Source organism: Hemitrygon akajei, chromosome 3 (genome assembly GCF_048418815.1).
Source record: "Hemitrygon akajei chromosome 3, sHemAka1.3, whole genome shotgun sequence".
Lineage (NCBI taxonomy): Eukaryota > Metazoa > Chordata > Chondrichthyes > Myliobatiformes > Dasyatidae > Hemitrygon > Hemitrygon akajei.
In genome coordinates this window covers 162,648,850-162,674,554 of record NC_133126.1, presented here as the reverse complement: position 1 = coordinate 162,674,554, position 25,705 = coordinate 162,648,850, and the positions used below count along the sequence as shown (strand labels likewise).

Below are 25,705 nucleotides of genomic sequence, written 5' to 3'. Positions count from 1 at the left end.
ATTACTCTTTTTCCCTGCAGCCGTAATACTATCCCTGATTAGCATTGTCACTCCCCCACCTCTTTTGCCTCCCTTCCTGTGGCCCTTTTGAAACATTTGGCATATTCAGCAGCCATTCTTTCCCGAGTCTCCATAATGGCCACATTACTTCTATATATTGAAAATACTCATCCTATCAACAAAATCCTGTGTAAGAGAAACAAAGTTATCTCAGATCAGTGATTCTTTATCAGAACATACAAATGAAAAAATGCTGTTGACGTGCTCCATTAACCTTTTCTTTGACTTGATATGATGACTGCTGCAAAAGAGTTTCCAGTGTTCTTACTTTGCGTTCTGAACATTCACATCATTTTTCATTTTGTATTCCTGAACATCGGGTATTATTAAAATGACGGCTGGAAATTTCTAGATATAAGATTATGAAATCACTTAATACATCACTTAAAAGTTTTAGGAGATGATTAACTCAATTCAGCATTAATGTACAAACAAATTAGATTCTGAAGAAATATAACAGATTTTGATATTGGTCTGAAATATGTGAATAAAAGTAGGTGTAATAATGGCACACAGCTTTCAATGAGGAACTTGATAATATACCAATTACAAACTTGGTAATCTAAAACAATTGCAGTATTGTAAACAGAATATCATTCTCTGCTATGGTGTATTAAAGGAAACTTTTATCTCTAACATTGCATTGTTAGCTTCTGATAGATGTGACAATCAAAAGACAATCTGATCTGAGTATTTTACAGTTTCCAGTGTTGCTTTATGGACCTCTGCAGAAACCTGTGCATTGTATTGGAGAGATGTCCAGTCTGTAACGTATTGCCTGGAAGTTGTCTCTCATTCCCAGTTAAGACATCCATTTTGTTCTACTTGTGCATATAATATCTACTGTGGCTGTCCTATACTGGAAAGGGTTACCTCCAATAGAAATGGAAGCATGAAAGCTTGCAATCAAATTTTCATTTGAAATGTGGTTCATATATAGGTAACCCCTCAATAAACCCATATTTAACTTTACAAATCATGCCAACTAATATGAGATACAGATTAAAATTGAACTGTCATGGAATTTGTGTCAATATTTGCTTTAGTTCCAGCTTTCATTTCTTGACATGCACATCTATGTTTTTTTGTGCTCTGGAAAAATCTTGATTCGGATGATGTTTTGGACCCCCCCCCCCTTCAGTAATGTAGGGTTTTCCCTGTATTGCCACCACCATTTTCCTCTCCGGTTTAAATTTCCAACCATCAATTTTTGAGCCACTTCCTATCCAACCCGACTGACACTAGCTTAGAGTAAGCACTTTGTTTCGGCACATGTATATTGCATCCACATGAGGCTTTGAGCACATTTCTCTGTCTGCCTGGTATTCCCTTCCCATGACCAAACTTGGAATGGTACATCTGCTTTGGGAATCTGGTGTCTGGCCTGCAAGCAATGTGGCCTGTCTAACGTAGCCACTTGAGAGTAACTGGGTCCTGGGGATTTTGGACTGGGAGAGGTTACTGATGTTGCTTCTCTTATGCTTTTAATGAATTTGGAGGATTTTACGGAGGCTATAAAGATCTATAGCAAGACTCTGGAAATGTTGACCTCTTCCTGTAAGTTGGTACCTCATGGCGAAGGCAAACATCACTGCTTTCCGATGAGTAAAATGTGATTTGAAAATCAAGAACTTACGGGTATCATGGCAGCAGTGATCTGTGCCCTTTTGAGACCTGGATTACTTTCAGTATGTACTTCAATGAACTGGAAAAATATTATAAATCTGGGTCTACAAAACCCTCCTGAACTACAGGAAGGATAAGCAAACTAAGAGTCCTCAATCAGCAAATATTCCCAATAAAAAGACACAGTTACAGCTGTACAATGACAAGTAAACTATGAGGCAAAGTAAATTGTAAAGTACTTTATTAAAACTGTTATAGCACAGGAGTATTTAAAGTTTTACTGCAGGCATTCTGAGTTGGATGGATCTGTGCCTAATTTTTAAAAAAATTGTTATGTTAGCTCATACTACTACATATTCGACAGATAAAATGGCCTTTTTTGTTGATTTTAGCAAAAATTCCTTTCCAACCAGAGATCTACATGGGCCATATATAAGTGGCAATGCAGTGTGATGGAGTGGTAGCTCTGTGTGACTGCCCTTGCACCAATCTAAAATGCTTTACTACATCAGTGGTGAGAATAAAGCATGTATGCAGATCTTGCAAGTGTTTGATCAAGAGTTTAAAACTACAAATGCTATAAAAGTCTGCAGTAAGTAAGCAATGTGGACTTCGCCTGTATGGAAGGAAGCAACATTTTAAATTTACTGATTTGCTCAAATGTAGATTAGTAGATGCTTCTAGTGAGTTAATGTCAGAAACGAGTCACGCTCCCAAATAATGGCTTCAAGACAAATTCAAGGAAACAAAGTTTATTAACAGTTCTGCAGAGCTGGCCCCCCTCAGAGAAGGGAACTCTGAACCTTACAGGGCAGCAGGTTTTATCCTTCTTCCTTATCACCCCCCCTCCCTGACTCGGGAGGTACACAGTGTTTTCCCATTCCATATTTGGAGTTGTTTTTTTACACATTTCTGTAAAACAATAGTCCATATCTCAGGACTTCAATGATTCCACAAACAGTTAATCTTGTCAGGGCTTCTACATTCATAATTAAATCACATTTGTTTACAGACTTTAACCCAGACATAATTAAATCACATTTGTCCTTTGACTTTAACCCAGACCTCTTTCAGAAACGCACATCTTAATTTTGAATCTTACAGTTAACAAATGAAACATTTTGCTGATGTATAGATTAGCAAAAACTTCAGTTGAGGAACTCAAAAATGTTTTTGAATATTGATTTTTTAAGGAAGAATTAGCTACATCCAACAGAGTATGCAGTAACAGATAGGCTGTAAATATTTAAAGTCATCCACTGTGATATGAATAACCTCTGCATGCTAATAATAACAAAACCTGAGAGTAGAAGTATATGGAAGAGCTGCAAAAGTCTTCCCACAGTCCTCATGCATGATGAATGCTGATGCAGCTCGATACACCTTCCTTCCATCAAGTGGTCCGAAGTAGCTGATGATTGCACAATTTTAAGACCATTAAGACATAGGAACATCTTAAATTCCAGTTGCAACATAACATGAAGCAGTCATAATAATCTAGATATAGGATGATTTAGTAATTAACATTTGCTCTACAAAGTTGACAGGAAATAACCTTTTCTAGCAAAAGAACATCTAACCACCTCGTTTAGTACCATAACTGAGTTGCCAATCATTAATATCCTGAGGTTTACTGTTGACCATAACTTCAAGTTTATCGTCAGCACAGGTAATATATGTACATCGAAACATACAGTGAAATGTGTTGTTTGCATCAAAAACCAACTCACTCAAGGATGTGCTAGGGGAAGCCCACAAGTGTCACCTCACATTCCAGCCCCAACATAGCATGCCTACAACGCTCGGCAGAACACAACAGTAACTTGTTTGGACAAAGAAGCCGACTGGATTGACACACTATATCCCGACGCCAAACGTACAATCTGTGTACTCCTTGTACACTAAGATTGACGTCTCTACCTAAAGCAAAATTCACTTTAAGAACTCGCCGAAGGCACTCCAATGGAACCTCCATGGCATCAATCGCTAGACCAAAATAACAGGTGCATTAACATTGAACGAGAAGTGTTTTGTGCAGAACTGCTGCAAAACCCCAAAACCTGAACCTCTTTACGAGACGTCCTGCTTGTTAACTAACTGAAAACCAAAGTGGTTTAGGTGCATAATTACTTTTTAATACATTTGAAAGTGTTATTGCAATCGCTAAATCTACTAGTTGTTTAAAAACTACGCATCAAGTAGGAAGTAATGGAGCAATAGTGAAACTGAATGTGGCTGACGTGACGTTTCCTTCAAATACCGAAGCCGTTCTTTGCACTCCTCACAACAGCAACGAGAGCGGCGGAGCAGCAGGCGGCGGCTGTCATGTGACTGGTCACATGAGTGGCGACTGAGCCGGAGTGGAGTGCGGTTCCGGCGTGGGTTTTGTGAGTTTGTCGGCTGTTTGCAGCCATGGCTGAACGGACTCCCCTGCTCAATTACAGGTTGTACGTGGCTCCCGATGCTGGCAGCCCCCGTGGGCGGAGGGACGGCCAGCAGGCGTCGGCTAAGAAGCTGTCCACTTTCTTTGGGGTGGTGATACCCACCCTGCTTTCCATGTTCAGTGTGGTGGTTTTTCTGCGAATAGGTAAGTGCTGGCCCCAAAGTTTCTGCCCGACCCCGAACTTGCTGCTGTCCGGTTGATTGTTGTTTAGCTCGGTCACAAAATGGAAATTCCCTTCTTGCCGTCAACCACAGTCGGATGAGACCCGAGGTGGCTCTGTTGATGCCCGACTATCTTACTATTTCTATCACTGTTTTTATTCTCCAGTTTAAAAATACTAATTCAAATAATCTCTAACTTAATACATATTATTTAGGGTAAATTTTACCTTGACAAAACTAAATTAGCATGCCCTAAACGTAAACAGTTAGGGCGACTACTTAATAGCCTTTTTGAACTAGCCGAGTTCATATGTACGGTAGCTCACAGTCCTGCCTTCCTCAACTTTTGTGGGTATTGTACTGTTGTTCAGCTCCTTCCTGGTTCTACCTACCCACCTTTGTAAGTTCTCTCAGCCTCGCAGACTTTTGGGAATTCATTGTTGCACCTCTAGCTTCTTTGACCTGTAGTTTGTGACAGCATTGAGTTGTTCAGGCGACGAGCTTTGAAATTATGTCCCTAAAATTTGCCATCACCATGAGTCTTGTTATTTATCTGCCCATTAGTCATACGGCGTGTGATATGAAGTCACTTTCTAGGAGGGGTGTGGGAACTATTACATTGTGTTTGTATCACTAACACTCTACTGACGTTCTCTTTCAGTAATTCAGCCTCCAAAAGCATAGTTTATATTTAAAAAAAAGTATCCTCCTGAACTAGCTCGCTGATATTGACTAATGTAATGAAAAATTGCTTACAGGTGTCCCATACAAACAAAAAAGATAAATCAAAATGTGTAAGGGTTGGAGTGGGAAGTTTTTGCTTGAATGTGATTATGAATGGCCGACTTTGTTCTACTGCTTTAATGACGTCACTCTATTAAAAATACTGGTCAATGTCTTGATTGATTTCAATCTTTGTTTCTGTTGCCTTGGAAATAGACTAATGATGTGCCCTTGAGTAACTGCAAACCATAACAGACTCAGAATTATTTGGATGAGCGTCCATTTTGGCAATCCGTGTATTGAAATTTCACTTTGACTTCTTGCCTTAGTTCCTTATTTTCTCCTGAACAATGTCTGGCACAAGTGAATAAAAACTGACCAAATAGAAGATTTGATTTGTGCTTTGTGGTACTTTTTAATCTCTAAAAGGTCATGATCCCAATTTTACATATGAATTTTTGTAGAAAAGGGAATTAATGCAGATTTTTATCATTGACCAAATTTTTGCTATTTTAAAATTCAGCTTTAACTTGTAGCACTTCCCTTTTGGTAATAAAGTTGTGGGTTGGATTCCTACACGACACAAGCTAGAATTTCATTGCAGAACTGTGGGATCATTACTTTGTCATCTTTGGATGTAACATTAAGCTGAAGTCACGTTGGTTCTCAGTAATTCTACAAAACAAAACATCTACCAGCACCTGAATGATCTTCTGTTTCTGCATTCCAAACATCCATGTGAGGTGAAGATCCTGAGGTACTCAAATTTCCCCATTCAACAAAGCAGGAGACTTACCTAGTATGCTGTTTATGGACCTCTTTGCATTAGCAATATTATTTGGTTGCACAGTGATCTGCTTTTGAAACTAGTTTGCCTTGTTCTATGGACAATCTTAACAAACATCTCAAAATAAAGTACTCACATTTGCAAAGGCTCACTTTCCTACAGTGAAACTTATTTTTGCTTCTTTCTTGTTCATGGCTCTGGATTATAAAGAGCCTTGAACAAGAAAGAAGAAAAAAGAGCATTTAATAGTATTGAAGGTTATAATCTTAAATCAAATCTTACCAAAATCTGTTGATGACATTGGATGTAATTGGAATTATTAATTGATATTTTTTCTCCCAGAGACTTTTGATATCCTAATGGAGATCAGTGGGATGAATTTAACTCCCTTTGAAAAGAATTTTTCCCCTAGAAATCTATGATCAATTCAACAATTCACCGAACAGTTTGTAATATAATGTTAATGCAGAATGGATATTAATACTTTTTTCCCCCAACCAGGTTCATCATGATGCATAGCAAATGTATTTTCTTGTTTAATAACAGCCTCTATTTTTTTAATTAAAGGTTTTGTTGTTGGTCAAGCAGGACTGTACCAAACTATCCTTATGTTTGTTGTGGCATATCTCATCATAAGCATGACTGTGTTATCAGTGTGTGCTATCTCCACAAATGGTGCATTGGATGCTGGAGGTGCCTACTGTATCCTTTGGTGTGATATTTATAAAATCATTAGCTTTAAATACTGTTGTTTAGTAATTTACCAAATTAACTTTTTGCAGCTTCTAGATTTAAGAGTTTCAGTTGTACTAATATTTAGAAATAGCAATGTCAATATTTAAAAATGGCGATGATTAACAATTCTGAAAATTATTTAATATGTCAAAGGTAATTAAATTCACACCAATGACTTTTTTCAGGTTAACAAAATTCTTTGTTGAGATTAATTTTTGAACCCTTCTACTTTCCTGTTTTTTTTTTTTTGCTTGCAATCATTTGCAGCCTGTCTACATGACGAAGTGAAATTGAAACCATAGAATTTGTAGAAAATGGAATGATTATTACTGAGATTAGTGTTTTTTTTTATCAAAATAAGAACTGGCTGTTTTGTAATTTAAATCTATACCTGTCTTGAAAACAGCAATTGGGCAAAAAAAAATCTCATAGATGAGGATTCCTTATTTCCCTTATCCTTTGCATGGAAAATGTTCCTTGATTTTTCCTCCCAAATAGACTGGCTCCAGTTTTGACATTGTTCCTCGAGAAGAAGTAGCTTCTTCATGACTACCCAATGAAGTTTTATTGAATGGTGTGACAACAATTTTATCAATACAACATTGAGATTGCCGACTCCATTGCATCCCACTATAAGTTTAAAACTTTAGCTGGTTAGCCATCCCTCTAAATGGAACAGAAGCCAACCTATTGAGAGTTATCTTCATGTTTCAACCCTTGAAGCCCTCATATTGTGAATGCAGTGTCCCAAACAAGATCAGTTATTTGTACAGAAGCTTATGCCTTGTTGAGTTTAGTTACTTTCATGAGGTTTGCTTACTTAAATCAATGCTGTCTACCAGTCTGTTTATATATATATATATATATGCCACTTACCCCAAGTGGCAGAGACCAAGAGAAATAGGAGAAATTAAATTGTATTTCTCAACAAAAGGCATATTAACTGCACTCAACTTCCACAAACAAATCAGAATATTTTTTTTCCTTTATCTCTTCTGCACTCTAATGCGACAGTGAACCCATCCTTTTAGCCTGAGAATCCAGGTAATGCTTATAAATGATGTGCTGCTGTGTGCACTTTTAAAACTTCACTAACATGGCTCTCATTTTTAGATTCAATATTTCTGAATTTTCCTCACTGTGCAAGCCAACGTTGTACCTATCTGTGGTCTGTTTTGACTCCTTCCTTTATGCACTAGTGTCAAGTCAATACACCAATTTCATATGGGGCAGAATATAAATTAAATATACCAGCATTATTGTGCATTGCACTTGCAAGAAGGTAATCACACCTGACTTCATTAAACGAGCCTTGTTTTAATATCAAATACAGACTGTATTGATTGCAAATAATCATAGGGTTTTCAAAAGATATTGCTGTTTTTCCTTAATGCTGTGGCCAGATATGATCAGTCGAGCTTTGGGCCCAGAGTTTGGGGGCAGCATTGGAGTCATGTTCTTCTTGGCAAATGTATGCGGGAGTGCTCTTTACATCCTGGGTCTTGTTGAATCTATTGTTGATGTTTTTGGTTTGCCAGTCGGTAAGCAATTTGGATTAATTCAACATTATTATTTGTTTCTGCCAATGCTATTGACTTAATTTTAGGGGATTATTTACACATTTGTTAGCAAAAAAAGCACAGGGATTAATGAACTGTAATAGAAAATGGACAACATGAGCCTTGAACTAGGAAGTCATAGTGATGTAAGCCAAACAGGCCCTTCAGCCCATCATGGCAGTACTAACTATAAAGTACCTACATGTGCTAATCCCATTTACTACACTTGGTGTGGAAACGGATCTTTGTGATAAGGATATCAAGTAGCTTTGTCATATTGCGAGAGCGTGTGTGGAATCTTTAAGGAAGTGAAAAATGATTGATACAAGAGACACTACAGGTGCTGGATATCTGGAGCAACATGCACAAAAAAGAGGAACTCAACAGATCAGGCAGCATCTATGAAGGCAAATAAATAGTTGGTGTTTCAGACAGAGACCTTCATCAGGACTGGAAGGGAATGGGGCAGAATAAAAGGGTGGAAGGAGGAGGAATACAAGCTGGTTGGTGATGTGTAAATCCAAGTAAGGCAGGAGGGTAGGGATTGAGAAGAAAAGGGAGAAGCTGGGAGGTTACAGATTCAGATTTGTGTGTCACCTGTACGTTGAAAAGTACAGTGAAATGCATCATTTGTGTTGACAGTCGGCAACTAAGGATGTGCTGGGGACAGCCCGCAAGTGTTGCTACATATTCTGGTGCCATCATAACGTGCCCAGAAGGCTCGTCGGAACAATATAACACAACAAAACCAAATGCAACAAGCAGTAAAACAAATCCCTTTTTTCCTTCCAAATGACACATACTGACAGCCCTCCATCTTCAGGATGGGTCTCCAGGTTTTGACTTCCAGACTTCTGATTGACCTTAGGACTTCGATCTTTGGTATTGACAACTGTACTAGCCAATGGCAGGACCGCGAAGTCCAGGCTCGTCCACTAAGTTACCCTCATGTCTACTGGTTAGTTGAATGTCCAATCCTGGAACAGCCCGTCATCCACGGCTGTGCTTCATTACCTCTCCATGCCGCTGGCCTTCAAGTGCAGAGCGCAGGTCTAGATTCCAGGGATCCCTTGGCTCCATGTTCACATCGCTCACCTTCAAGGGCAGAGTGGAGGCCTGGATTTCAGATGTCCATCATCACCCATCCATGTCACTGGACTTCAAATGCAGAGTAGATGCTGACCTGTAACTCCTCCACATCCCTGTTCCAAAACCCTAATCTGACCTATAACTCCCTGAGCCCCTAAACCATCCCTATGAACAAAAAAAAAACTGCGTCTAAGCCTCGGCCGTGACAGAGGCTGCAGCCCGGTGTCACCTTGACCAGAAGAAAACGGCAAAGGGCTAAAGGAGGGATCTGATTGGAGAGGACCATAGGCCATGGAGGTCACAAACTAGAGGGAAGAAGGTGAAAGTGATGGGCAGGTCATGGGGGAAGAGGAAGGATAAAGAGGCCACAGGGAAAACGGGATGTGGGAAATGGCAGTGGTTACTGGAAATTAGAGCAATAATGGAGAGATGTTACCTTGCATTCCACAAAGGAGAAGCTTTTGTTTTCAGTTTAACATTCATTTGAAACAAGCAATTGATTTCAAAAATTTCCCTGCATATTGTGAGCAAGTGAATCCTTACTCTTCTGAAAGCAAAACTGCAACCTTTAGTGTGAGCCTCTTTGAAATGGTCTCAAATCAGTACAGCAGTTGTGAGAATTTCCTCTACCTTCTCTTTCTAATATCTGGAAAAAGTACATAAGTTACTTCCTGATCCTGAGATTAAATATGCAACTTGTGTATGTACTTGTGTTGCTTTTTTGAGTCCAGCTAATGTCCTAACAAACCCATGGGGAACTTCCATCCAGGACTTCTAACTTTGATCCTGCTGTGTTATGAGGGGGATTGAACCCATCAGTATTACAGCAAGTTGCTTAAGAATACAGTACAGTGAATTCTGGTTCATCGGACTGTTGGTTAATCAGGACAAACACTTATTTAGGACAACTCTCAAAGAACAAAAACTAACGAGAAAATAGTCAGGATTCACTTCATTTATTTGGGACAAAATGCTGTTTAATTGGTACAGGCGACTGTTGCAGAACAGTTTCTAACTGTGTGCACTTGTGTGGCCGTTAGATAATGCACCTTGTTTCTAGAGCAAATAGTTTTTAAATAGCGTCAGTTGCTTGTGTTATGTTATCCATTTGGGCCAATAGCTGATTCAAAAAAAGCAGTAATTTTTTTGATAATTTTGTTTTTGACATTAAAAGATTACAGCACCACTTCCTGCAGAAAGGCAACGCAGGCAATCCATTATCTGCACGAGGAGTCTGCACTGATTTTGTTCATTTACAGTGAAAGTAACACGTCAGCATTCGGAAGAATTCCTCCATGAATAACTATTAGAAACTAATACAATTTTATAGTACTGTAGTATTGGTAATGTTTTTTATATATATAAAAACACTATCTAGTGGTGTGTGTGTGTGTATACACACACTCACTCACTCACACAAACACTATCCTTGTTATATGCGGGGGATACGTTCCTCGCAGTCAATGCATAATGTGAATAATCATTTAAATGGAGAAAATAGGGATGTGTTCTGGAGGGCTTCCTAAGTATATCTTATCCGTAGTTTATTCACATTTCCATACCAATACGAAAAAAAAAAGCAGTACTACAAGGCAACTTCCATATTATATTTCATCAATTTAAGGTAATATTCAACATAATAAATCATAGAAAGTTAATATACTAGGGTGTACAGTACTTAGGTTAGGATGAATGCTGTCCAAATGTTTAGGATGGGCTGGCGCATTGTCAAGCAACAAAAGAACTTTAAAGGCAAGATTCTGTTCCCAGCAGTAGCGTTCAGCCTCAACAGCAAAATGATTATCAAACCAATCTTCAAAGATTTGACCAGTGACCCACGCTTCCTTGTTAGCTGCCCAGTGGACAGGAAGCATACTCTTACTCAAGCCCTTAAGAGCACGGGGGTTTAGTGAATGGTAAACTAAGAGAGGCTTCATCTCGCAGCCTGCTTTGGCATTGGAACACAGAATCAGAGTCAACCTATCTTTTGCTGCCTTGAAACCTGAGGCAGTTTTTTCATCCTTACTTATGTAAGTGCGTTTTGGCATACGCTCCCAAAAAAGCCTGGTCTTGTCTGCATTAAACACCTGCTTTGGTGTGACGCCTAACTCAGCGATCATGGCCCACAACTGCAAAGAGTTCAGCAGCTTCGTGGTCAGCACTAGCTTGCTCACCACGCACAGCTAAGTTGTGAACCCTGTGATGATTAACAAACTTAGAAAACAATCCCATACTTGCATTAAAGCTAACATCATCGTTTGACACTTCCTCACTAGCCTCTGAACAAAGGCGACCATAAATTTCCAAAGCTTTCACATGAAGATTATCGGAACTGAGTGTTGTTTTTTTTCTTTGTTTCACGCTCAATGTACAAACTCAACATTTTCTCCATTTTTGTCATAATCGGGTTACGCACTTTGGTAACAATCTTTGAAGACACTTGTGATGAATCAATCACTGCACTTTTTGTTACCTTTACCTGACGCAGCCCTGTTTATAATTTCCAACTTTTTTTCAACTGTTAAAGCGGTTCTCTGCCGCTTGGCTGATGGCCCAGGACTTAACATAGGACGCTTAGGAGGCATAGGTAATAACAACAACAAAAGTTTGAGTGCAAGATGCCAAAACCAATGTGAGACTGGCAGGAGTGAGACCGAGGCGTGCGCTCGTGACTTGTATTAGTGGGAAAGCGGTGCTTCTCGTCCCAACAGCCTCGCATAACTGAGTTTTGGACGCATATAAAGAGAAGTTACTAGAAATAGGTTCGATGCGGATTCACAATTATGCATTGTTCGAAGATGCATATAACCAGGACGGCATGCGTGCTCGCAGGCACGCACACACCTTTTTAACTATTTCCATGAAACTTAAAATGTACTAATCCTGATCTGTCCCAATCAACCAGAATCCACTGTATCAGTTTTCCAGTAACCTCTGGAATTTGAATAAGTTACTTACTCAACACTGTTTTCAAAGATGTTGTTCAAAGACGAGATGGATTCTTAGAACAGCTTGTACTGGAGCCTACCAGGGAGAGGGCAATTCTAGATTTAGTGTTGTGCAATGAACCGGATTTGATCAGGGACCTCGAGGTAAAGGAACCATTAGGAGGTAGTGACCATAATATGATATGTTTTAACCTACAATTTGAGAAGGAGAAGGGAAAATCGGATGTGTCAGTATTACAGTTGAACAAAGGGAACTATGGAGCTATGAGGGAGGAGCTGGCCAAAGTTCAATGGAACAATACCCTAGCAGGGAAGACAGTGGAACAAAAATGGCAGGTATTTCTGGGAATAATGCAGAAGGTGCAGGATCGGTTCATTCCAAAGAGGAAAGATCCTAAGGGGAGTAAGAGGTGGCCGTGGCTGACGAGGGAAGAAAAGGGCAGTATAAAAATAAAAGAGAAGCATAACATAGCAAAGATGAGCGTGAAACCGGAGGACTGGGAAGCTTTTAAAGAGCAACAGAAGATAACAAAAAAGGCAATACGCCAAGAAAAGATGAGGTACGAAGGTAAACTAGCCAAGAATATAATGGAGGATAGTAAAAGCTTCTTTAGGTATGTGAATAGCAAAAAAATAGTTAAGACCAAAATTGGGCCATTGAAGACAGAAACGGGTGAATTTATTATGGGGAACAAGGAAATGGCATATGAGTTGAACAGGTACTTTGGATCTGTCTTCACTAGGGAAGACACAAACAATCTCCCAGATGTAATAGTGGCCAAAGGAACTAGGGTAAAGGATGAACTGAAGGAAATTTATATTAGGCAAGAAACGGTGTTGGATAGACTGTTGGGTCTGAAGGCTGATAAGTCCCCGGGACCTGATGGTCTGCATCCCAGGGTACTTAAAGAGGTGACTCTAGAAATCGTGGATGCATTGGTAATCATTTTCCAATGTTCTATAGATTCAGGAACAGTTCCTGCTGATTGGAGGGTGGCTAATGTTGTCCCACTTTTCAAGAAAGGAGGGAGAGAGAAAACAGGGAATTATAGACTGGTTAGCCTGACTTCAGTGGTGGGAAAGATGCTGGAGTCAATTATAAAAGAGGAAATTACGACACATTTGGATAGCAGTAGAAGGATCAGTCTGAGTCAGCATGGATTTATGAAGGGAAAATCCTGCTTGACTAATCTTCTGGAGTTTTTTGAGGATGTAACTATGAAAATGGACAAGGGAGAGCCAGTGGATGTAGTGTACCTGGACTTCCAGAAAGCTTTTGATAAAGTCCCACATAGGAGATTAGTGGGCAAAATTAGGGCACATGGTATTGGGGGCAGAGTACTGACATGGATTGAAAATTGGCTGGCGGACAGGAAACAAAGAGTAGCGATTAACGGGTCCCTTTCGGAATGGCAGGCTGTGATCAGTGGGGTACTGCAAGGTTCGGTGCTGGGACCGCAGCTGTTTACGATATACATTAATGATTTAGATGAGGGGATTAAAAGTAACATTAGCAAATTTGCTGATGACACAAAGCTGGGTGGCAGTGTGAAATGTCAGGAGGATGTTAATAAGAATGCAGGGTGACTTGGACAGGTTGGGTGAGTGGGCAAATGTATGGCGGATGCAGTTTAATGTGGATAAATGTGACGTTATCCACTTTGGTGGCAAGAACAGGAAGGCAGATTACTATCTAAATGGAGTCAAGTTAGGAAAAGGGGAAGTACAACGAGATCTAGGTGTTCTTGTACATCAGTCAATGAAGGCAAGCATGTAGGTGCAGCAGGCAGTGAAGAAAGCTAATGGCATGCTGGCTTTTATAACAAGAGGAATTGAGTATACGAGTAAAGAGGTCCTTCTGCAGCTGTACAGGGCCCTGGTGAGACCCCACCTGGAGTATTGTGTGCAGTTTTGGTCTCCAAATTTGAGGAAGGACATTCTTGCTATTGAGGGAGTGCAGTGTAGGTTCACAAGGTTAATTCCCGGAATGGCAGGACTGTCATATGTTGAAAGTTTGGAGCGACTGGGCTTGTATACACTGGAATTTAGAAGGGTGAGAGGGGATCTGATTGAAACATATAAGATTATTAAGGGATTGGACACACTGGAGGCAGGAAGCATGTTCCCGCTGATGGGTGAGTCCAGAACTAGAGGCCACAGTTTAAGAATAAGAGGTAGGCCATTTAGAACAGAGATGCAGAAAAACTTTTTCACCCAGAGAGTGGTGGATATGTGGAATGCTCTGCCCCAGAAGGCAGTGGAGGCCAAGTCTCTGGATGCATTCAAGAAAGAGTTAGATAGAGCTCTTATAGATAACGGGGTCAAGGGATATAGGGAGAGGGCAGGAACGGGGTACTGATTGTGTATGATCAGCCATGATCACAGTGAATGGCGGTGCTGGCTAGAAGGGCCAAATGGCCTACTCGTGCACCTACTGTCTATTGTTTCCAGATGTTTAATGGAGTTGCCAGTGGTCACACCATTTAAACTTCTTTTTCATGTGGGAAGAACAACTCTAATTGTTTAATTCCAATGTGGTAATGAGCCAAAGTGTCTGCTCTATAATTTACTGCTGTGAAGCGTAGTGACTTTTCCTGTACAGAACATGTGTGAATTACATGACCTAATGAGAGATGTCCCATGCATTCATAGTAGGTGCCAGCACTAACTAGACGATATTCCTGTGGACCCCTGCATTCACATGCATTGCTCCTGCCACTGTTTGTCCCACTCCCATCAGGGAGGAGGTGACATAGCATCCATGCCAGGACCACCAGACTCAAAATAGTTACTTCCCCAAGCATTAAATCTGTTCAATACCTTCACCGTTCTTTTATTATTTCCCCTCATTCTGTTTATGTACAGCCTAGTGTTACTTTATGGACATACAATCAATCTATGTATACAAGCTGTTGTGTTGGTGTACTTATTGTTTATTTTAAAATTATTCTTGTATTTTTTTTGTGCTGCATCAGATCTAGAGTAACAATGATTTTGTTCTCCTTGTGCTTGGGTACAGGAAATGGCATTAAGCATCCTTAATCTGAAATAGCATTGACACAGAAACTTGTATAGAAACAATATTTAATGGAACTAAGGAATTCTGCAGTTGTCGGTATCATATGTTAAGATGTAGTTCCTTTTATGCGAAAGCAGGTTGCTAATTGAACCATTTTGGTTTTTAACAGGGCAAACCACAAGAAGTGGCATTCAGGTTCTTCCTCATTCGTACTGGTATGAACTTCTCTATGGCACAGTGATTCTCCTCTTATGCCTTCTTGTGTGTTTGGTTGGAGCTGATATCTATGCCAAAGCTACCTTCATCATTTTCATCATTGTTATAGTGGTGCTCAGCACAATATTTATTAGCTTCTTTGCAGTGTCACCTAGATCTATTAATATTACAGTGACATCAGGGAATAACACAGAATTTCGAGAGGGTTTATTTACTGGATTTAATCTGTCAACTCTAAAGAGCAACCTTCCACGTAAGTTGATGCAAAAATTACTTGTAATGAAAATTGATGAATTCTAAAGGCCATTGTTGACTTAATTGCATTTATTTCAGTTTATTAATTGCCAGAATTTTAAAATTAATCTTGCATGTAAATATGCATTTATTCTAATGTAGGCAATTAATTTACATTTGCTTAACTATTTCTATATTTTGATAGAATTTTGCTCAGAACCTTACTGGTTTTTAAGTGAATCACTTGTCACAAGGTTTTTGGAGAGAGTTGGATTTGTATATGCTTTCTGGATTTTGCTTTTCTGTGGTCAGCTATTCATTGAGCAACGACTAATTTTACTTAAGATTGTTTCCGTAAGATTGGATGCTATCTACATTAGAAAGTTAGGGATGCAAGCTCATTCCAATTTGCTATTAATCTGATGTTGACTGACATTATGTTTTTGTTATTGCTCAGTCATGAAATCACTTTACATAGAGTTGGATCAATTCCGTGAGCAGGAAGCTCAAGAAATGCTCTACTTTTATTCTTGAGATTTTTTTCTGATTATGCCGAAATGGTGTGGGAAGATTGCCATAAAATGAAAAACAAACAGCTACTTCCTTTTTCCATGTATCATGGACTCCAATTGCTCTAAATTGTTTAGGCCTGCACTATTATTCACATTTTTAAAATCTTCATTTTTCTTTGCAGCTAAGTATGTAGCTGACTACACAACTGGTACGAAGATGACTTTTGCTGCTGTATTTGCTGTTATGTTCAATGGATGCACCGGTATTATGGCTGGATCCAATATGTCAGGTAAGGCTCAAACCAATATTTGAAGTGTAAATTATTTCCATAAAATTAATAGTACATTGTTTGCAATCAAATTATTATATGCAATCTCTGTTATGAAAGAGCAGCTTGATACAGAGCATTATTAACTAATAAATTTGAACTGTAAAGCAAACTATTTGCCTGCATTATGGTATCAGCAAGATTTATTGCCTGATAAACATGTTTATGACTGTACTTTATCAGTGTCTGTTGATTGGAATTAAAAATGTAATGAACAAAATGGCACTTTGCTGAATTGTTGGTTGTAAGTGTAATTTTATCTCTGCATCAAGCAGCATTCAATAAAGTTTGGGTTGTTAAAAAAAAAAGTTAACTAAAATCATAAATCCTTGTCTTGCTGTCATTACCAGGTGATTTAAAGAATCCCAGCTATTCTATTCCCAGAGGCACAATAACAGCTGTAATTTTTACATACATTGTGTACAATATTTTATCTGTCATGGTCAGCTGCACATGTGACAGGTGAGTCTATATTTCTTAAGACTGATTTTGTTTCATGCTGGACAACTCCCAAGTGGTCAGCCCTTTGTAATACAATTACAAAGTGAACTTGATAATTATATATTCATTCAGTTTTGCTTGTAGAATTGCCATTACAATTTTGAAAATACTGAAGAAACTTTTGATTCAAGAAGACAGTGATGTATCAATTACCCAAGGTTTTATGTGTGACCTTTGTCATTTTAACTGTTTGCTCATTCCATGTTTGAGTTGGAATTACTGCCAGCAATTTCAGTAACAATCCAACATTACACTTAAAAATAAAATATTGCTGAACATAAGAGTTGGATGCTTGTCAACAATGGTTGTGTTTTAAAAGTTTTGTGGTTAGAGTACTCAATAACGTCGATGCTCCTATTAATATTGTCAATGGTTTAATATATATTGTTACCAAAGGCACTGTCTTGTTAGTGTTAACTGATAATGCTATTGCATTCGGAAACTGCTGTGCAGTAAGTATTTATCGATGACTTAAAATGAAAACGCTTCACAGCAAGTTCAAAGTTGGATTTTGTACTCAGACGACAAAGCAATGCAGTTTTATAACTAGTTGGTTTTCATTTGAAGTTTAACTTTTGAGATAAACATTGAAAGTATTCCTTATTAGTTTCTTACTGCTACAATAATTTACCTTTTTAAATAAGCATTTCTTAATGTAAGGTGCATTCAAAAGCACTTTTCAGATAGAAAGTAAATCTTCCAGAGGAACTCAGCAGGTCAAACAGCATCCGTTGGGGGGAATGGTGGGAGATTGTCTGCATCAGGATTACCCTGAAATGGCAGCATTTCCCTTTCCCCTCTGAAGTGCTGTTTGATCTGAGTTTCTTCATCAGTTTTCTCTCTTCTCCCAGGTACCATGGTCTTCAGCCTTTTGTTCTTAGAAAGAAAATTTCCTTAGTTTCATATCCAGGAAAGACTGAGTTTGAATTTAAAGGAGAGGAAGATCTTTTAAACGAGAGAAATAAAAATGAGAAATTGTTTTCTCTAATGAAAGCGATCTAACTGAGTTCCATTGGGTTAAATTTTATTATATACAAATCATATTACATGGACAAATATTTGGTGCACAATTTGCTAGTCTTTGACAGCAACTCTGAGCATAATTTCCAAACTTGTGGCCAAGAAATGGAATTAAGACAGGAGAAGAGCTGTGTTTTTTTGATATTGCAGACGTATTGCTTAGGGACGATGTACTTAGTGGTGGCAAGGGGATGAGAGAGAGTCATCTACTGATGGTACATGGACGGAACTTCAAAATAAGAGGATGAATGAGGGATTCTGCAGATGACGGAAATCCAGAGCAACACGCAGACAATGCTAGAGGAGCTCAGCTGGTCATGTAGCATCTATGGAGAGGAATAAACAGTTGACATTTATTGAGACAAGACTTTTCATAAGGACTGGAAAGGAAGGAAGGAAGAAGCCAGATTAAGGGGGGAAAGGGAAAGGTGAATAAGTTGGCAGGTGACAGTGAAGCTAGGTGGGGGAGGGAAATGAAGTGAGAAGCTTGGATAAGTGGAAGAGGTAACATGCTGAAGCAGGAACCTGATAGGAGGGGATAGTGGACCATAGGAGAAAAGGAAGGAGGGAGGTGATGGGCAGGTAAGGAGAAGAGAAGGAGTAAGAGGATGATTACTTTGCTGGGACTATTATAGACCAACCAATAATCCTTGGGACTAAAGAGGAGCATGTACCTGTATGTATATAGCTGTAAGAATATTAGGTTGTAATGGTAAATGACTTCAATTTCCTCCAATGACTAGCACTGTTATTGCAGAAAGCATTTAGGTAGGACAGAAATTGTTCAAGAAAGTTTTCTCACACAATATATGGCTTTACTTAGGGAGGGGCAACATTAGATTTTCTAGGGAAGTGAGGTAGATCAAGTTACTGAGAAGCACTTTGGGGCCAGTGGCCATAACTCTATTCACTGAAATGAATTGTTAAAAAATGTAGGGCTGGTCTACAAGTTGAAGCTTTAGATAGGGGAAAGGTAAATTTTAAAGGCATTAGACAGGGTCTTGCAAGGGATGACTGGAAGATACTGTTGGCAAGTAATCGGACATCTGGCAAGTTTGGCTTTGAAAAGTGTGGTGTAGAGAGTTGGGAGTAAGCATGTTCTGGTTAGACAGCAAAGGACAAGGCTGACAGGATTAGAAAACTCTGAGGAAGGATATTGAGGATCTGGTCAAATTATAGCTGCATACAGGCTTCAGTGAGACCACACTTGGAGTATTGCATGCGGTTCTGGTTGCCTGGGTCTTGGAATGTGTCGATAAAGGTGCAGGAGAGATACACGGGGACATTACCAGGACTGGAGGACTTGAGTTGCAGGGGGAGGCTGGGTAGTTTAGAGCTCTATTTTTATATTGATTCTCCTTGGAGTGTAGGTGGCTGATGGATGACATTACTGTGCTTTATGGAATCACGAGGGTCCTAGATGAGGTGAATAGTTGGTCATTTTCTAGGATGGTGGACATAGATTTAAGGTGAAAGGAGACAACTGGCCAGACAATTTTAGAAGTAGTAATTTCTACTACATTATTGAAAAGTTTATTCAGATGCGAGCTTCATTGAATGTTAGGTCTTTCAGTAGAACCAGTGCTTTGGCCAATTTTGACTGCTACCAGCCCAGACTTACTTTGCAGAGCCTGGGAGTAATTTAACAGCATCTCTTTTCCCTCTGACTCTGCAGTATTCTAGAACAGCTGAGGTCAGTTTGACTGAGATTGACAATTCATTTTGACCATAGAGCATAAGATGTAGAAGAAATAGGCCCATTGAGTCTGCTCCGCCATTTCATTATGGCTGATTTAATTTTCCTCTCAGCCCCATTCTCTCACCTTCTCCCTGTCTCCCTTCATGCCCTGACCAATCAATCTACCCCTCAACATCAGCAAGACAAAGGAATTGGTTGTTGACTTCAGAAGGTGTAGCGGACCGCATGACCCCCATCTACATTGGTGGTGCACAGGTGGAACAGGTCAAAATCTTTAAGTTCCTCAGTGTGAATATCACAAATGACCTGACTTGGTCTAACCAAGCAGAGTCCACTGCCAAGAAGGCCCACCAGCGCCTTTACTTTCTGAGGAAGCTGAAGAAATTTGGCCTGTCCCCTAAAACCCTCACTAATTTTTATAGGTGCGCCATAGAAAGCATTCTTCTAGGGTGCATCACAACCTGGTATGGAAGTTGTCCTGTCCAAGACCGGAAGAAGCTGCAGAAGATCGTGAACATAGCCCAACACATCACACAAACCAATCTTCCATCCTTGGACTCACTTTACACCGCACGCTGTCGGAGCAGTGCTGCCAGGATAATCAAGGACACGACCCACCCAGCCAACACACCTTTTGTCCCTCTTCCCTCTGGGAGAAGGTTCAGGAGCTTGAAGATTAGTATGGCCAGATTTGGGAACAGCTTCTTTCCAACTGTGATAAGACTGCTGAATGGATCCTGACCCGGATCTGGGCCGTACCTTCCAAATATCCGGACCTGACTTACACTACCTTACTTTCACTTTTCTATTTTTCTAATCATGATTTATAATTTAGATTTTTTATTATATTTACTTGGATTTGTACTTCAGGGAGCACGAAGTGCAGAATCAAATATTGCTGTGATGGTTGTACTCTCTAGTATCAATTGTTTGTTGACAATAAAGTAAAGTAAATCCATCAACCTCTGCTTTAAATCTGGATAAGGACTTGGCCTCCACAGCTGCCCATGGCAAAGAAATCCACAGATTCATCACCCTCTGCCTAGAGAAATTCCTCCTCATCTCCATTTGAAAAGGATGCCCCTCTATTCTGAGGCTTCTGGTCTTGGACTTTCCCACCGTAGGAAACATCCTCTCCACATCTACTCTATCAAGGCCTTTCACCATTCAGTAGGTTTCAATGAGATCATCCCTCATTCTTCTGAACTCTAGTGAATACAGGCCCAGAGCTATCAAACAATTTTCATATGACAAGCAATTTAATCCTGGAATCATTTTAGCAAGCCTCCTTTAAACTCTCTTCAGTTTCAGCACATCCTTTCTAAGATAAGGGGCCCAAATCTGCTCACAATACTCCAAGTGAGGCCTCACCAGTGCTTTGTAAAGCTTCAACATTACATCATTGCTGTTATATTCTGGTCCTCTTGAAATGAATGCTAACATCACATTTGCCTTTTTTACTACAGACTCAACCTGCAAATTAAATTAATCTGTAGGGAATCCTGCACAAGGGTTTTTGTATTTTCTTTCCATTTAGAAAATAGTCAACCATTTCTTCTGCCAAAGTGCAAGACTATACAGCCACTTCTTTCCCCATTATCCTAATCTAAGTCCTTCTGTAGCCTGCTTCCTCAAAACTACCTGCCCCTCCACCTGTCTTCATATCGTCTACAAACTTTGCAACAAAGCCATCAATTCCATCAACCAGATCATTGACATATAACATAAAAAGAATCGGTCCCAGCGCAGACCCCTGTGGAACACCTCTAATCATTGGCAGCCAACCAGAAAAGGCAGCCTTTATTCCCTTTTTTTTGCTTCCTGCCAATCAGCCACTGCTCTATCCATGTGGGAATCTTTCCTGTAATTACATCCTTCTTCATGTAATACCATGGGTTTGTACCTTATTAAAATCCTCATGTGGCACCTTGTCAAAGGCCTTCTGAAAATTCAAGTACACAACATCAACCGATTCTCCATTGTCTATCTTGCTTGTTACTAGTTCAAAGAACTCCAAAAGATCTGTCAGGTAAGATTTTCTTTTGACTATGGCCTACTTTATCATGTTCCTCTAGGTACCCTGAGGACAAATTCCTTAATATTAGACTCCAACATCTTCCCAACTACTAAGGTCAGACTAGCTGGTCTATAGTTTCCTTTCTTCTGCCTCTCTCCTTTCTTGAAGAGTGAAGTGACATTTTCTACTCTTCCAGATCCATTCCAGAATCTAGTGATTCATTAATAATGCCTCCACGATCTCTTCAGCCACCTTTTTCCGAACTCTGGAGTGTACACTAGCGAGTCCAGGTGACTTATCTACCTTCAGACCTTTCAGTTTCCCAAGAACATCGTCTCTAGTTATGGTAACTTCACACACTTCATGACCCCTGACACCTGGAACTTCTACTGTATTGCTAGTGTCTTCCACAGTGAAGACTGATGCAAAATTCTTATTCAGTTCACCTGCCATTTTGTTATCCCCCATTACCACATCTCCAGCATAGTTTTCCAGTGGTCCGATATCCACTCTCGTCTCTCTTTTACACCTTATGTATCTGAAGAGACTTTTGGAATCATCTTTAATATTGGCTAGTTTCCTCTCATGCTCCGTCTTTACCATAATGAATTTTTAAGTTGCCTTCTGTTGGTATTTGTAAGTTCCCCAACTTCCCACTGATTTGTGCTCTATTTATTTCCTTTCTGTGACTTTTATGTTGGCTTTGACTTATCTTGTTAGCCATTGTTTTGGCATCTTTCCTTTAGGATACTTTCTCTTTGGGATGTATATATCCTGAGCCTTCCTAATTGCTTCCAGAAATTCCAGCCATTGCTGCTCTGCTGTCATCCAAGCCAGCTGGCCAACTCCCCTCTCATGCCTCTGTAATTCCCTTTACTCCTTTGTAATACTGATATATCAACATTAGCTTCTCCTTCTCAAATTTCAGGGTGAATTTGATCATATTATAGTCACTTCCCCCTAATGGTTCTTTTACCTTAAGGTCTCTGATCAGTTCTGGTTCATTGCACAACGCCCAATCCAGAATAGCTGATCCTCTAGTGGGCTCAACCACGAGCTGCTCTAAAAAGCCATCTTATAGGTACTCTAGAAATTCCCCCTCCTCAAATCCAGCACCAACCTGATTTTCCCAATCTACCTGCATATTGAAGTCACCCATGACTGTTGTAACTCTGCCCTTTTGGCATGCATTTTCTGTCTTGTTGTAATTTGTAGACAACATTCCTTACTATTGTTTGGAGGTCTGTATGTAACTCCCATCGAAGCATTTTTATCCTTGCAGTTCCTTGGCTCTAACCACACCAATTCAACACCTTCTGACCCAATGTCACCTCTTTCTAATGGTTTGACTTCATTTTTTTTTACCAACAGCAACACTGCCCCCTCTGCCTCAGCTGGAGTGAATGCTGCTGCAAAATGTGCTGAAACAATTGAGATAGTTAATAAGCTATCTAATTTATGCTCCCCCCCCCACCCGAGTTCCTTAGCCCCGATTGCAACATTCCTGCTCCTATTTCTTTCCCGTTATCGTTAAAGACCGTTGCTTGATTACACCAACGTTTAATCTATGAAGTATGCTTGAAAATATCATTGTGAATGTAATTTGTTCTTGGAAGTTAGAACCAGAATTTTCTGATCAATTTGACTTAATGCTGCTGCAAAGTGTGCTGAAACAATTGGAGCCAAATCATGTGTGTCCACAAATAAGCAGACACTTTCACACGATTGCATCAATCCTAATGGGCAAAGTAATAGATGTAACATTCAATCATTTTGCATTTTGCGACTTTATATGTTCTTCTATTAATGAAACTGAATTGAAATGCATTCCTTCTGTTGAATTGATTTAAAATGTGTGACAAAGCCATGTAATTTTAGCCAAGCTTGTGCCATTAGCGAGAAATGTTATTCTGACCACACATTATTCATTTTCACACAATGCAGTCAGGTCGTTATGCTCCCTTAAAAGAAAGCATTTAACCTCCTGTGCTTTTATACGCCACCTTTCAGTGCAATTACATTCTGCTGTAGCAATGCAGCATTCTTGAAATGATGAATGCATTTTCAGTTTTTATCTACTCTCTCATGTAGGTCACCTTCAGTTGTTCTGGGATTAAATTCTGTTAATTAATTATTGCTCTGTTTACTGAATATGGTTATAAATCAGAAATAGTGGAAGAAAGCAGCTAATAAATCAGCATCTGTGGAAAGAGAAATCGGTTAATGTTTTAAGTGTTGCTTTGTTTTCACTTTCCACAGGTGCTGTTTGACAGGCTGAGTTCTTACATTTGTTTTTGTTCCAGATTCCAGCACCTGCATTTTTAATTTGTTACTCATTTCTGAACTAGCTGGTAGGTTTGAAAGAAGAATGAATGTTATGCCGATTTTAAACAACATCCTTAAAATGTTGTGAGACATTCATCTAATTTTAAGTGGGCAATACTTGAGTGGCTTGTAGCTTAATTGCTTTAAATTGCACCAAGGTGATCCTGATTGCGAATCTGAACCAACTTTGTGCTATCTTTGGAGGTTTTGTAGGTGGTTAAATAAGTTTTGATTTCAAGTACTGACTGACCTAATGTGTAGATTTTTCCATTGTTTCTCCTGAGCATATGACAGGGATGTATCTTATTCCTTTCTGTTGCTAAAACTTAGAAGAAATTAAATGCAATATGCTTCAATTCTCCAGTGATACACTAAAGGCAAATTTTGTGCAAAATGTAGTGTGGCAATCTGATTTTTTTACACTGCATTTTTCTTGCCATGCTGAGTAAATTGCTAAATTAGTCATGAATTTATGGATGGTTTTGCATCTGAGATGAAACTAAAGGCAAACAAAATGCAGACTGACATCTCCATCCTTATTAATGACAAATAGAAGGAGCTGGTAGATTTCTTCATTAAGGTAGAATTCTTTCTTTCCTTTCTCCCCTTTGCCTGTCTTAATTTCCTGAGCCAATTCTGTTTCTCATATTTTTCCTGGTTTGTCAGATTCATCTTATTCAAAAGCGTTCTTCTGTTGTCTTGATCCCACTCAAATTCTTACTGGCTTCCTTGTTGCCCAGCATTAGAATTGGTACCCTTGCATCAGCTGCTGTTCAATGGTTCCTGAAAAAAAATTTGCTCAAGCTGCAGTACATCTAAGTTTACCATCACTACATCACCAAGCTTATTGAAAGTATTGTCATAAATTACACTCACTGGCCACTTTATTAGGTACCCCACTTAATGGTGGCCACTGAGTGTATGGTCAACATCTTCCACTGCTGCAGTCCATCAACTTCAGGGTTCGTGTTGTAGGTATGTTAGGTGATGCTGTTCTGCACACCACTGTTGTAACACGTGGCTATTTGAGTTACTGTCGCCTTCCTGTCAGCTTGAACCAGATTTGGCCATTCTCCTCTGACCTCTAACAAAGTGTTTTCAACCACAGACCTGCAGCTTGCTGGATGGTTTATGTTTTTCGTGCAATTCTCTAAGTTCTAGAGACTGTTGTGCATGAAAATCCCAGGACAGTAGCAGTGTCTCAAATCACCCTGTCAAGTCAATGACCCAGATAACTTGCAGCAAAACAGAGGAAGTTTTATTTCTCTTTTTCATGAAATGTAAAAAAAAAACCACACAAAATATATTTCCTAAAATACCTGGAAATTGGCAATTTGGAGCTTAGTCTCTGCTCAAGTTATAAATGCTCAACAAATACAATGAGCAGTATAACTCTCAGACACTTCTTACCTACCCCTTGAAAAGAATCCCACTCAGGACCATCAGAAGATTGTCATCACTAACCTCTTCAACTCCGGAGAACTCCCATCCACTGCTAAACTCAGTTAGTTCCCTGTCCTGCACTGCTCGTTTCTACCTCCTACCCAAGATTTACAAACCTGACTGTCCGGCTAGGCCCATGGTCTCTGCCTGCTCCTGCCCCACAGAACTCGTGCCAACATACCTCAACTCCATTCTATTCACCTTATTCAGTTCCTCATCTGCATCTCCTCCATTTCCCACACCTGCACTCACCCCAACT

General features: G+C 39.6%; 1 protein-coding gene across 1 annotated transcript in view; it reads left to right on the top strand.

Moving 5' to 3' along the window:
* The first annotated feature begins 3,915 nt into the window (after positions 1–3,915).
* LOC140725572 (solute carrier family 12 member 9) overlaps positions 3,916–25,705 on the top strand; it is a 112,164-nt gene continuing 90,374 nt past the window's right edge. The window contains exons 1-6 of the mRNA XM_073041191.1: positions 3,916–4,273; positions 6,368–6,502; positions 7,939–8,076; positions 15,320–15,619; positions 16,295–16,402; positions 16,792–16,903. Coding sequence (XP_072897292.1) covers positions 4,099–4,273; positions 6,368–6,502; positions 7,939–8,076; positions 15,320–15,619; positions 16,295–16,402; positions 16,792–16,903 — 968 coding nt within the window. The 5' untranslated portion in view covers positions 3,916–4,098. The remainder of the gene's footprint in view (positions 4,274–6,367; positions 6,503–7,938; positions 8,077–15,319; positions 15,620–16,294; positions 16,403–16,791; positions 16,904–25,705) is intronic.